General features: G+C 41.5%; 2 protein-coding genes across 2 annotated transcripts; one reads left to right on the top strand and one right to left on the bottom strand.

Moving 5' to 3' along the window:
* Nucleotides 1–1,323: 1,323 nt before the first annotated feature.
* LOC132948890 (uncharacterized) lies at nt 1,324–4,339 on the bottom strand. The gene is made up of 2 exons (XM_061019574.1): nt 2,691–4,339; nt 1,324–2,609 (listed from the first exon to the last, which is right to left on the bottom strand). Exons 1-2 carry the CDS (start codon nt 3,979–3,981, stop codon nt 2,455–2,457), a joined length of 1,446 nt encoding a protein of 481 aa, XP_060875557.1. The 5' UTR covers nt 3,982–4,339; the 3' UTR covers nt 1,324–2,454.
* A 1,316-nt stretch (nt 4,340–5,655) lies between these two features.
* On the top strand, nt 5,656–11,498 carry LOC132948316 (uncharacterized; the record flags this gene model as incomplete). The annotated part of the gene is made up of 3 exons (XM_061018737.1): nt 5,656–10,844; nt 11,198–11,220; nt 11,299–11,498. Coding segments are annotated over 3 exons (5,412 nt in total), but the record flags the coding sequence as incomplete, so codon positions are not given.
* Nucleotides 11,499–11,720: the final 222 nt, after the last annotated feature.

Below are 11,720 nucleotides of genomic sequence, written 5' to 3'. Positions count from 1 at the left end.
AATTGTTGACAGAAAACTAAATTACAGAAAGGAACAGTCAACTAACAGGAGTACAGGATATTCAATCTCCAATACAATATGCCTGATAATTTAAAAAAAAAATATTATCTCATCAAACATTTCCCATTAAAGAATCATCAATAGGTTAAATATTTTAAATAATGATGATGCAGTCCAAATTTTATATTTATTTTTGGTGAAGGCCTAAATTAAGACCTCGTATTATGTACCATACTGTAGGCATACAACAACAAAAATTAAGTCAATCAATGTTTTCGATAGTTGATGGTACTTTTAAAACTCTGCTTACTATTTTAACAAAACTGAAATCAATGCACACACAAGTTGAATAATTCTGTGTGGATTTTAGAATTTAGCCTTTAGTTTGTGTCCTAATTACAAGTATAAAAGACCAATACCGCAATAACATGTATTAAGTAATATTATTATATACGTATAATATTTTATAAGCTGGATGGGAAAAAAACCTAAGTTCAAAATTTTATTTTCCACATTAATTTAAACGTAGGTACACATTATTTTTAAATTTATCTATCTGTACCTTTGGTATGAACTATTCACTTTGACGGACATTCTTTTTTTTTAGCTTGTTTTTATTTTTAGTTATGTATAATTCGCTAAAAAAAACCAATTGTAAAATTAAAATTTGAAGAAAAGTTCAAAATAAAATCAATGTATATTTGATGCAATTATATATTAAAAATAAATAGCTTGGAATATATTTTAATATTTAATAATTATCGCCCAATGCCTATTTTGTTAAAGTTTGTTTTTTATTTTTTTAATTAGGATATAATTATGGCGTCGAAGACAATGGTGTCAACTTAGTACCAGAATACATAATATGTGGCTGAGATGGCTGCAATAAACGCGAGCAAACATGAAGTCCTGTCGTCAAAAACTAAAGGTTGTTTATTTCATTCATTCCAAGTGCGTGGTGAAAACTAAAAGGCCTTGGTCTATCCATTGAGCATGGAGTTAATGAAAATGTCAGCATCAAAGTTTGGCAAATGTTATCTTTTGCATTTTTGCTCAAAGAGAAAATTCCTGATGCATTCAAAGAGATGAAAGAAATTAAAATTACGCTTGACAACGCCAATAACTTTGTACAGTGCCTCAGTGGTTTGAGGATAATTATGCATTTAGTGAAATCCGTTGTATTGTACCCAATACTGAACATACAGGAACGACCCACTCCCCTCCTTCTGTCACTGTAATAATTTATAGAAACATAAGCTCTATACTCCATTTAAAAATTCTCAATTAATCTTGTTCGATCCGTTGGATAACAGAATTGCCGCCGTCGGTGGTCACGCTCAGCCGACCGCCGCATCAACCATGTTCGTGTGCGCTGCGCGCCGGCAGCCGCAAGGTTGGCAATACTACCGGTGACCGGTACCGGTGCTCGGCGCAGGCGAGCTCGGTCGTCCGCGCCACACTCTCCGTCTTAACGGTTTTTCGACAGCTCGTCGATACGTTTTGTGCTCGGCTCGCTCGCCCGTCCGCCATCTTTTCCCGTTTGAAAGTGCGACGCAAAAACGTGGTCTACCATCTAGAGGTTGTTCAGCCGATTAGCCGTTTTATTGTGTTTGATCTTTGTTAGTGTTTCGGTGTCGTTCAGTTCTGAACCGCGTACGTCGGTAGATACACCGCGTATACGTGTACGCAGGCGAACACTCGTTGCTCCACCTCACGTCGGTGCACGCATTCGTACCGGTGTTTAAACCTCCCGCATAGCAGCTCCGCAATTCCAGTACAGCAGCTCCGCCATCGCCGTTCATCAGCTCAAGACATCTGCCAGGGAGGCAGCTCAGTCGGTGTTCCCCGTCCCCCCTGAATTTGTTGTTATATAATTGTTTGTACCCATTGCTCGTGTTGTACAATAATACATGCGCCTGATAGTAAAACCATTTGTTATTATTCGATGTTATATTAATTGCCCTACTCCACAACAACCCTGAGGACCTTGTACCGGGTGTGGTACAATCGGCCGACAGACATTTGGTCGACAGACATTTGGCTGACACGCAATAGGCCGACATACTAAATGGCCGACAAATTTATAGGCCGACACGCATTAGGCCGACATATTAAATGGCCGATTAAGTAATTTTATGTTGAGATAGGTAAATTATGCACACACACAGATATATATATATAGGTGATACTTATTCTTAAAAATAAAATTTAGTGTATTGTTAATAATTATAAGTACATTTTATATTCCTAATATGTTTTAAAAATTAAAAAATTTGATATTTATACATAAAAATAAAAAATACTAATAAATTATTATTGAGTACATTTTATATTCCTAATATGTTTTAAAAATTAAAAAATTTGATATTTATACATAAAAAATAAAAAATACTAATAGTTTATAAAATTATAATTGATAATTATGTTATATAGTTAAATGTTAATAAATAAAAATTAATAGTGCAAATTGTATGCAATACCTCTTATTGTCTCGAGGGTTGTTCTGTTTTCTTTATCATTTAGAATAGTTTGAATTTGGTTTTGACGTTTTACGTACTTTGAACTTTGTTTTGGCCTTGCTTGTCCGGATAAAATAATTTGAATTTGCCCTGGAATCAAAATGTATGTATAAATAAATTATATTTTATTGTAATATTAGTAGAATATTTTTATTCGTGAACTTATCTTACCCACAACGTGTTGTTGCTCTTTTCTCATTTCCTCAATTATACGATACACCCCAACGTGATCAGCTCCTACTAATACTTTCCATCTTTTGTGCCATGCTTCGACTTTGTTTTGTGTCCTTGGAATATTGTTTTCATGATTGAAATGTATTGACCAAAATGATGGTGGAAACAATGGCTCATATCGAGATACTATTCCATTTCTAAATTTCCTTCGTACTTTTCCATGCACGTAATTTTCTTCAAAGTAATTTTGAATGTCATAGGGTAATGAATCTTTCAATTGATCAAAAGCATTAGGTATATCTGATGGGTGTAAAAATGCAAGTGACCACATACATCGAAGTTGTAAACTAAATTCTTCATTTTCTCCATATTTAGTAGCCAATCCACTAGACTGGATTTTTCGCCAAATATTTTGGCCTAAATGAAAAAAACACCCTTTTTGTTGGCATTCTGGAAATACTTTATTAGCTGCATTAATTGCAGCTTTTTCGAAATCTGTTATAATACATTTTGGTGAAACATCGAAACCGAAATCATCACAAATTGATATTAGGTCTTCGAATAAACGTTCGTAACAACATTGTTGTTTACTGGTCATTAAAACATATACTAATGGCAAAATTCTAGAATTATTTCCACCAACAGGTGCATGTATGGTGTACATTTGTAAAAATATACTTGGCACAGTTTTAAATGTACCATCCATAACCCAATAATTGGCATTGACAAGTTTTGATATTTCATCTTTAGTAGAAAAAATATATATTTTGTGACTCTCAATAGTACTTTCTTTTAGTAAAAATGTTTGACCATTAAAAGACTTACATAAGTTAAGAGGAATATCTATTTGTGAAAGACTTGTTGGTTCTGGTGGATTCTGATGTTTTCTACACCGTGAAATAATTTTTCGCGTTGCTTCAACTGATGGCATGTATGGCTGAGAATTGACGGGGATGCGACTCGTTGCTTCCTGTATTATTTGCGAAGGTTTATCTCTCGAAGACAGAGCTTTTGAAACAATATATTTTATGTTTTTCTTTACCAACAATCGGCATGGGTCAGGCCCATGGTTGTGATTTAAAAAAGAATTATCTTTAACAATATGATTACCATCAACAAGAATTGTTACTGCTCTTGCATTACAATATTCATTATTACTATTATGCCGTTTAGTATGTTTCCTCTTTTCACATTCCCAATAATATTTATTGTTACGGTTTTTGTTTTTAATCATGATAAAATTGTCAATTAATAATTTTGTACCAAAAATTTCAATTTTATATTCCATAATTATTTAATGCAAATACATAAATTAAATTAAACAACGACACAAAAATGAATGCAAAGACGCGGCGTGGTTACGAATCAACTGAAACAGTATTTATGAACATGCAATAGCAATACCCACTGTAGATTACAGGCTATAGGTATTAGGTATCGTTAAATTTCGATAAGTTATCGATAACATTATTACAACAAAAGACAACACTACGTTATCGAATTGAAAATGTATAGCTTATACTTAATTTATTTTAGTGTCGGCTTTTCGTAGTGTCGGCCTTTTGACCTTGTCGGCTAAAATAGTTTCGGCTATCTGACTGTCGGCCTATATAGCCGTCGGCCGTTTGGATTCGGCCGGATGTCCGTATTCCCCTTGTACCAGGCGATATCCGATTTTAAGGATCGTCGGGTCAACATTTTGGTAGCAGAGCGTGGTTGGTTGGTCCATCAACAGATCTGGTACTCAGGATTCGCGTGAGTAATGCATTTTGTTCTTAGCTTTGGTGGATGAGTATAAGGTGTACATTTATTTATCCTTTCCCTCATTCCTATCGATAGTAGGTACCTATCACTCGGCAAGAGAACAGTAATTTAACTCAACCGACTGTTCAGTCATTACTTAATTGTTTTATTTATTGCTAATAATATAAGTCAGATTTATTATTTAGTGTTGAGTATTATTTACTGTATTCGTGCTCATGCGTTAGCATCTGTGGTAGCGTTATTGAATTTAAATTTACTTTAATTACCTACTACAATTAATTAAATTATGTTATTATACGGTGCTCTCTGGGTCAATTTATTTATTGTTTAGTAATTGTATTATTTATGGGTAATAACACAGGGTATTTGCTAGTATAGGTTTTTCACTAGTTGCTGGTCTAGTTAGCACCTACCTCATTGGTTATACTATTGATTTGGGTTTTTTATTATTATTATTTTGTTGTCATGATATTGACACCTGGGTTTTGATAGTATTACCTTAAGTGCAGTAGCTTTAATTGCATTATATAGTATAAGCTTTAGGTGTGCGTCGTGAGTCGTGCCAAGGATCAGGTATTGTACTACCACTCAATATATTATTATTTGATTGTTTTATATTATCTAGGTTGCTCAATTGAGGGTTTTATAGCACATGATTGGTTATTTAACTTGTTCTTAGTTAGTATAATTAATTAAATATTATATTTAGCACTGTGTCACCTGGGTACACCTGAGTTCTATTCAAGTTTATAATAGTTAGGTGCTCTCCTGTTGTTTGGACTTGTTTTAACTGTTAATAGTTATGATACTGTTTGTGGGTTAGTGTTTGTTTTGGTCGTTTGCTTAGTTATTGTCTACATCATCGCTACCCCCTATTCATATTGTTTTTTAATTGACTCGCTTATAGTCTTTTGATATTGTTCATCCGGTAGTCATTTATTTTACTCATTCAGAGTGGACTGATGTGTACCTACATAGGTACTGCCTTTATAAACTATAGCATTTGACGTTTAAGTCAGCATTTAATTGTTTTTGGTTTTTTATTCGGCATCGTTGATCAACGTTTGTACTGTGTGGTATCAGTATTAGTGATCTTTTGGTTTTAGTTGGCTTTTGATCATATCCTTCAAGTGCCATTGACTTCAATTAGCAATTTGTTCTCGTTCTAGTTCAATATTGTTATTCTCTTGCATTGTAAATTACTGGTGTAGGTAATATAATGGCTGGGGAACGTGATGCTCGTGCGAAGGAGCGTGCAACCCTACGTAGGGACCAAGCCATCGCTCGGATTCGTCAGATACATGTATTGGCTACAAGCTCAGCCACCGATGAAGCTAGTCGAGCTCAATTAGCTGTGGCTATTGTTGACATTGATAGTTTGTGGGCCAACTTTATTGTTGAGAATAACAACCTTCTAGAAATACTTTCCGAATTGGATTTGTTGGGGGAGTTTTCTGTGAATGTAGAAATTGAGACCCGTGCTTTGGTAGTAGAAGCTAAGGCCTTGTATAAGGCATCTCAACCAACTTCCGCCTTTAGCGTCGGTACGGTTCAACAAGTATCGTACGAGGGTATAGTTGACCAAGCAAGTTCTTCTGCTGAGGGGTCATCTAAGGACTGCTCAGCTCCCTACACACCGATGGCTGTGACACCTATGAGGTTGCCTGAAATCCCTCTACCGACTTTTGATGGTGAATGTCAGAATTGGCCAGCCTTTAGGGACATGTTCGGCAACATGGTGGCCAACAACGATAAGATTCCAAATGTTACCAAGTTCTATTATCTGGTAGGATGTTTACATTCTGATCCGCAGGAAGTCATAAAGGGATTTTCGATATCGAATGAGTCTTTTACTCTGGCTTGGGATGCGTTGATCGAACGTTACGATAAACCACGTAGGCTGGCATCATCAATAATTGATAAATTGATAGCCGCGCCGGTCGCGAGTTCTGAAAATCTTGCAGCTCTGCAAACCTTTATGTCGGTCTTCGACGAGAACATCACGATCCTGGAGTCGCTTCAGATCCCGGATCTAGCGTCGTTCCTGTTGTTTTCATTGGCTGCCAGGTGTCTACCTACAATCTCGAGGCGTCTTTTCGAGGCTGAAAATGTTAAAGAATATCCGTCGATCCAGAGCGTGATCAAGTTCGTTAAAACGAGAATCCAGGTCCTTGAAAATGCAGGGGTAAAACCGACAGGAAGCTCCTCCAAGTCGGCCAACCCCAGGAAAGCTGGTTTTCCTCGAGAATCGAAGACCGCACTAGTATCGACGTCCAAACCTCTTTCGGCCAAACATAATTTGTCCAAAGCTGCGTCAACCAAATCTACTTCGGCGTCATGTTACGTTTGTTCCGGTGCTCACCAGCTAGCTGATTGTGCGAAATTTAAGGCTTGCTCAGTCGATGAACGCTACAAGGTAGTGTGCACGCATCGCCTTTGCATGGTCTGCTTGCTCCCCGGGCACATGTCGTTCAAGTGCTCTTCTTCGTGCTCCATATGCAAGAGGCGCCATCATGCGCTACTACATCGAGATCAGGAACCGTCGAATTCCGCTCCTCCAGCCGCCATGTTAGGTCGACAACAAGCTCCAACGGTCCTGCTCGGGACGGCCTTGGTCCATGTTCGAGATACAATTGGCAGTTGCCGGACGGTGCGTGCGCTGATCGACTCGGCCTCGCAGATCAGTGCAATCACATCGGCTTGCTGCAACCGCTTGGGATTACAGCCCTCGCGATGGACAGTACCCGTAACTGGTCTTTCCGGTCAGAAGGTCCCGGATGTGCAGGGTATCGTTCAGCTGACGATCCAGCCAAGGGATAAGCCAACGCCAGCTATCAAGGTCAAGCCGTGGGTACTCTCTGCCATCACGTCTGATATGCCAGCTCGACAATTACCAGTTCAGGTACGAGCCAAATGCAGCCATCTGACATTGGCAGACCCAAGCTTCGATGAACCGGCTCCAGTCGAGATGCTTATTGGCGCCGATATATTTCCCCAAGTATGGAAGAACAAGTGCAGCTCGTTGGGTCCAGGTTTCCCTTCCGCTTACAGCTCGGTATTTGGTTGGGTGCTGATTGGTCCAGTTCAGGAGCATCCAGATATTGGTGCACAGGCCATGTTGGTATCGCTGGTATCGTCCATGGAATCCATCATGGAAAGGTTTTGGAAGGTAGAGGAACCTGAAGCTGCTCCGCCTCAGTTCACCGAAGACGGATTGTGTGAAGAATTGTTTAACTCGGAGATGCGCAGGGATGCTCGAGGTCGGTTCGCGGTACCTCTTCCCTTCCGCACAGGCCGTCCATTAAAAGATTTTCCTGGTTCACGGCAAGTGGCGTTAAACAGATTCCTGCAGCTGGAGAGAAAACTATCATCCGATGAAGTCCTTTACAATACATACCGCAAATTCATGCTCGATTATGAGAGACTAGGTCATATGACTCTCGCAGAAGGTCCCGGTCAATATTTCATTCCCCATCATGCGATTCAGAAGTCCGAAGGGGACAGTGTCAAATTGAGAGTGGTGTTTGATGCGTCGGCAAAGTGCCATTCGGGTGTCTCTCTTAACCAATGTTTGTTGGTCGGGCCGAAACTGCAGCAAGATATCGTTGATGTTTTGATTGGATTCCGCGTACACAAAGTGGCCTTCACCACGGATATATGCAAGATGTATCGCCAGATTGAGGTGCTGCCTCAATACCGGGGTTACCAATACATCCTGTGGAGGGAATCGCCACAAGCTTCGCTAAAAGAGTATACACTTAATACAGTCACGTATGGAGTAAATAGTGCGCCCTATTTGGCGTTGCGAGTCCTCCGCTACATCGCCGACACGGAATGTGAAAGTTTTCCGGATGTGAAAGGAGCTCTGCGTCATCAGACTTATATGGATGATATATGTGTGGGTGCAGAGTCGTTGGAAGCTGCTAAAACGCTTCAGTTGAATCTAATCAACACTCTCGCCAGATCCGGTTTGGAGTTAAAGAAGTGGGCCAGCAATACGCCAGAATTGTTGGAACAACTACGTCCTGAAGATTGCTCCGGAGATCCGCTGGCATTTGAGCAAAATGATGCTACGCACGTCGTATTGGGAATGCGGTGGAATCACGATCAAGATTATTTCTCCTTCAGCATTAACAATTTCAAGATGATTCCTACCAAACGTGGAGTGTTGTCGATGATTGCCAGAATCTTTGATCCTTTAGGCCTGTTGGCGCCGGCAACGTTCTATGCCAAGTCGATCATGCAACGGGTGTGGGTCGCACAGATTAGTTGGGACGATCAACTGCCATCAGATATAGCTGAAGATTGGTGTGACTTCTATCATTCTTTAGGTTGGCTGGTCGGAATGAAGATTCCACGCTACATCGGTTGTTCCGCTGGATGTAGCTATGATTTGTGCGGTTTCTCTGACGCGTCCACGAAAGGGTATGCAGCGGTCGCTTACCTCCGTGTCACTGCAAAGTCAGGAAGTGTTGATGTCTATCTTTTAGGGTCCAAAACGAAGTTGGCTCCAATGAAAACCTCGACGATCCCACGGCTCGAACTGAGCGGAGCGGTGCTACTTGCTCTATGGCTGGGAAGAATCAAACGCGCTCTGGAGCCTCAACTAGAGATTTCGAATGTCTTCGCTTGGTCGGACTCGACCATTGTGCTCTCATGGTTGGGCAACACTCATACCTCGTTTAAGACTTTCGTATCCAACCGTATCTTCCAAATTCAAACCACGATTCCTGTTTGCCAGTGGTTACATGTTCGGTCGGAGAATAACCCTGCAGATTGTGCTTCTCGGGGACTTCGCCCGTCTGAACTCAAGGAGGCGACATTGTATTGGAAGGGACCTACCTTTCTGTTATCGAGTGCCGACAGTTGGTCAACGGGAGTTAGCAGAATATCTCTGGATCAGCTGCCGGAGGTGCAGCCTGCATGTGTAGTGGCGCAAAGCCACCCTCCAGAAGAATGGTATGCTCGGTTCTCTTCTTTCGACCATATGATCCGGGTAGTAGCTCGACTTCGCCGGTTCATATCGAGGTGTCGTAAGATGGATGTCGAAACCGGGTTCTTGAAGCAGTCCGAGCTCGACGCTGCTCTAATCATGGTCGTGAAAAGCGCACAGAACTGCTTTTTCCGTGAAGTCATCAGCAATTTAACACGTGGCGAGGAAGTTCAGCGTAAGGGTATTGCTCGCCTTTCTCCGTTCTTGGACTCGCTCGGGGTAGTCCGTGTAGGAGGTCGCCTCCAAAACACAAATTGGTCCGAACGTCGAAGGCACCCGATGCTGATACCGAAGGAAGCTCACTTGGCAGTGCTTGTGACTCGCCATTGGCATAGCTACGCATGCCATGCCGGTCCGCGGTTATTAACCGCACTTGTTCAGAGACGTTTTTGGGTAGTTGGCATTCGCCTTGTGGTCCATCGGGTGATTCGCAGATGCATAATTTGCGCTAGGACCAAGCCCGTAAATCCTCAACCAATGATGGCTGATCTGCCTAGGTTTCGTGTCCAGGAAGCTCATCCGTTTTCTGTAGTTGGGATAGACTATGCCGGTCCCTTGCAGATGAAGGAACTTAGCCTGCGAAAGGCACGTATCGTGAAGGTATACATTGCAGTATTTGTGTGTATGACCACCAAAGCGGTGCACTTAGAACCGGTATCGGCCCTTTCGACTGAGGCCTTTCGGTTAACGCTAGATAGATTCGTGGCTCGTCGTGGTCTACCGTTGTCGATTTACTCCGATTGTGGCACCAACTTTGTCGGTGCAGCGAGGCAGCTGCGACAATTAGTCAATCATCCGGATACTAGGGATCAGTTATCCGGGCATATTGCGTGCGAGTGGCATTTCAATCCCCCTGGTGCTCCCCACTTCGGAGGAATTTGGGAAGCCGCCGTGAAATCGGCCAAGTCGTTGCTTTTACGTGCCATGAATTCCCAAGTTTGGACGTTAGAGGAATTCACAACGGTGTTATGTCGGGTAGAGGCTGCTTTGAACTCGCGTCCTTTAGTACCAGCATCATCTGATCCAAATGACTTAGAGTGCTTAACACCCGGTCATTTTTTAGTTGGTCGTCCTCTGATGTCAATTCCGGAACCTGTGTTGGACAGTGCACAAACGGGACTGCAGACTCGCTGGAAGCTCCTCCAGCAGTCTTTCCAGTACTTTTGGCGACGTTGGTCTCAAGAATATCTGAATACCCTCCAAGTTCGTGGAAAGTGGACTAAAGATAGCAACAACGTCGAAGTTGGTAATATGGTGGTAGTAAAAATTAGCGATACCCCCCCTCTTACTTGGCCTTTAGGTAGGGTGATTGAGGTGTATCCGGGCACAGATAATATAGTGCGGGTGGCAAAGGTAAGGACCAACCAGGGAGTGTTCACTAGACCAGTTGTAAAGTTAGTACCGTTACCTACAGAATTGTAAAACACGATAGGTATTAATAGATGTATTTCCGTCCTCTAGCTCCCTTTGCACCCTTATACTCGTCTGCTACGACTGGGATCATTATGTGTTATAAATTGTGATTAATTGTTTTGACCAGCCATCACGCCTGCTCCGGATGATGGGTCGGTTGCTCCACCTCTGGATCCAGTGGGGTATGGCAAATGTTTTTGTTTTTACATTTGCTTATTTTCAGTTATGTTGTTGTTATTAAATTGTTATTTCTTATTGATGATAAAAAGAAAATATTGTAACTAAAGACTGATGATTAATTTTGTATGTTTTGTTGTAAATATTGTTATTTTAGTTCAGCTAAGGCCGTAGCTCAGGGTAATGCTACCTAATGAAATTAATTTGTTATATTTTCAAAAAAAATTATAATGTTAAAGATGTTGTCCCTTTGTAAAGAAAAAATCGATCACCGTTCTGGGCTGCTCAACTGCTCCGTTCATCTGCTCAACTGCTCCGTCCAACTGCTCCGTTCATCTGCTCAACTGCTCCGTTCATCTGCTCAACTGCTCCCTCCAACTGCTCTGTTCATCTGCTCGACTGCTCCGTTCATCTGCTCAACTGCTCCGTACATTGCTCCCAGCTCCAACATCATCTAGCACAGATCGAACTTCTTATTCCAAGTTAGCTGGAACTTGCAAGGGGGAGTATGTTCGATCCGTTGGATAACAGAATTGCCGCCGTCGGTGGTCACGCTCAGCCGACCGCCGCATCAACCATGTTCGTGTGCGCTGCGCGCCGGCAGCCGCAAGGTTGGCAATACTACCGGTGACCGGTACCGGTGCTCGGCGCAGGCGAGCTCGGTCGTCCGCGCCACACTC

This window comes from Metopolophium dirhodum, chromosome 7 (genome assembly GCF_019925205.1).
Source record: "Metopolophium dirhodum isolate CAU chromosome 7, ASM1992520v1, whole genome shotgun sequence".
Classification (NCBI taxonomy): Eukaryota; Metazoa; Arthropoda; class Insecta; order Hemiptera; family Aphididae; genus Metopolophium; species Metopolophium dirhodum.
This window is presented reverse-complemented; position numbering and strand designations above follow the sequence as displayed.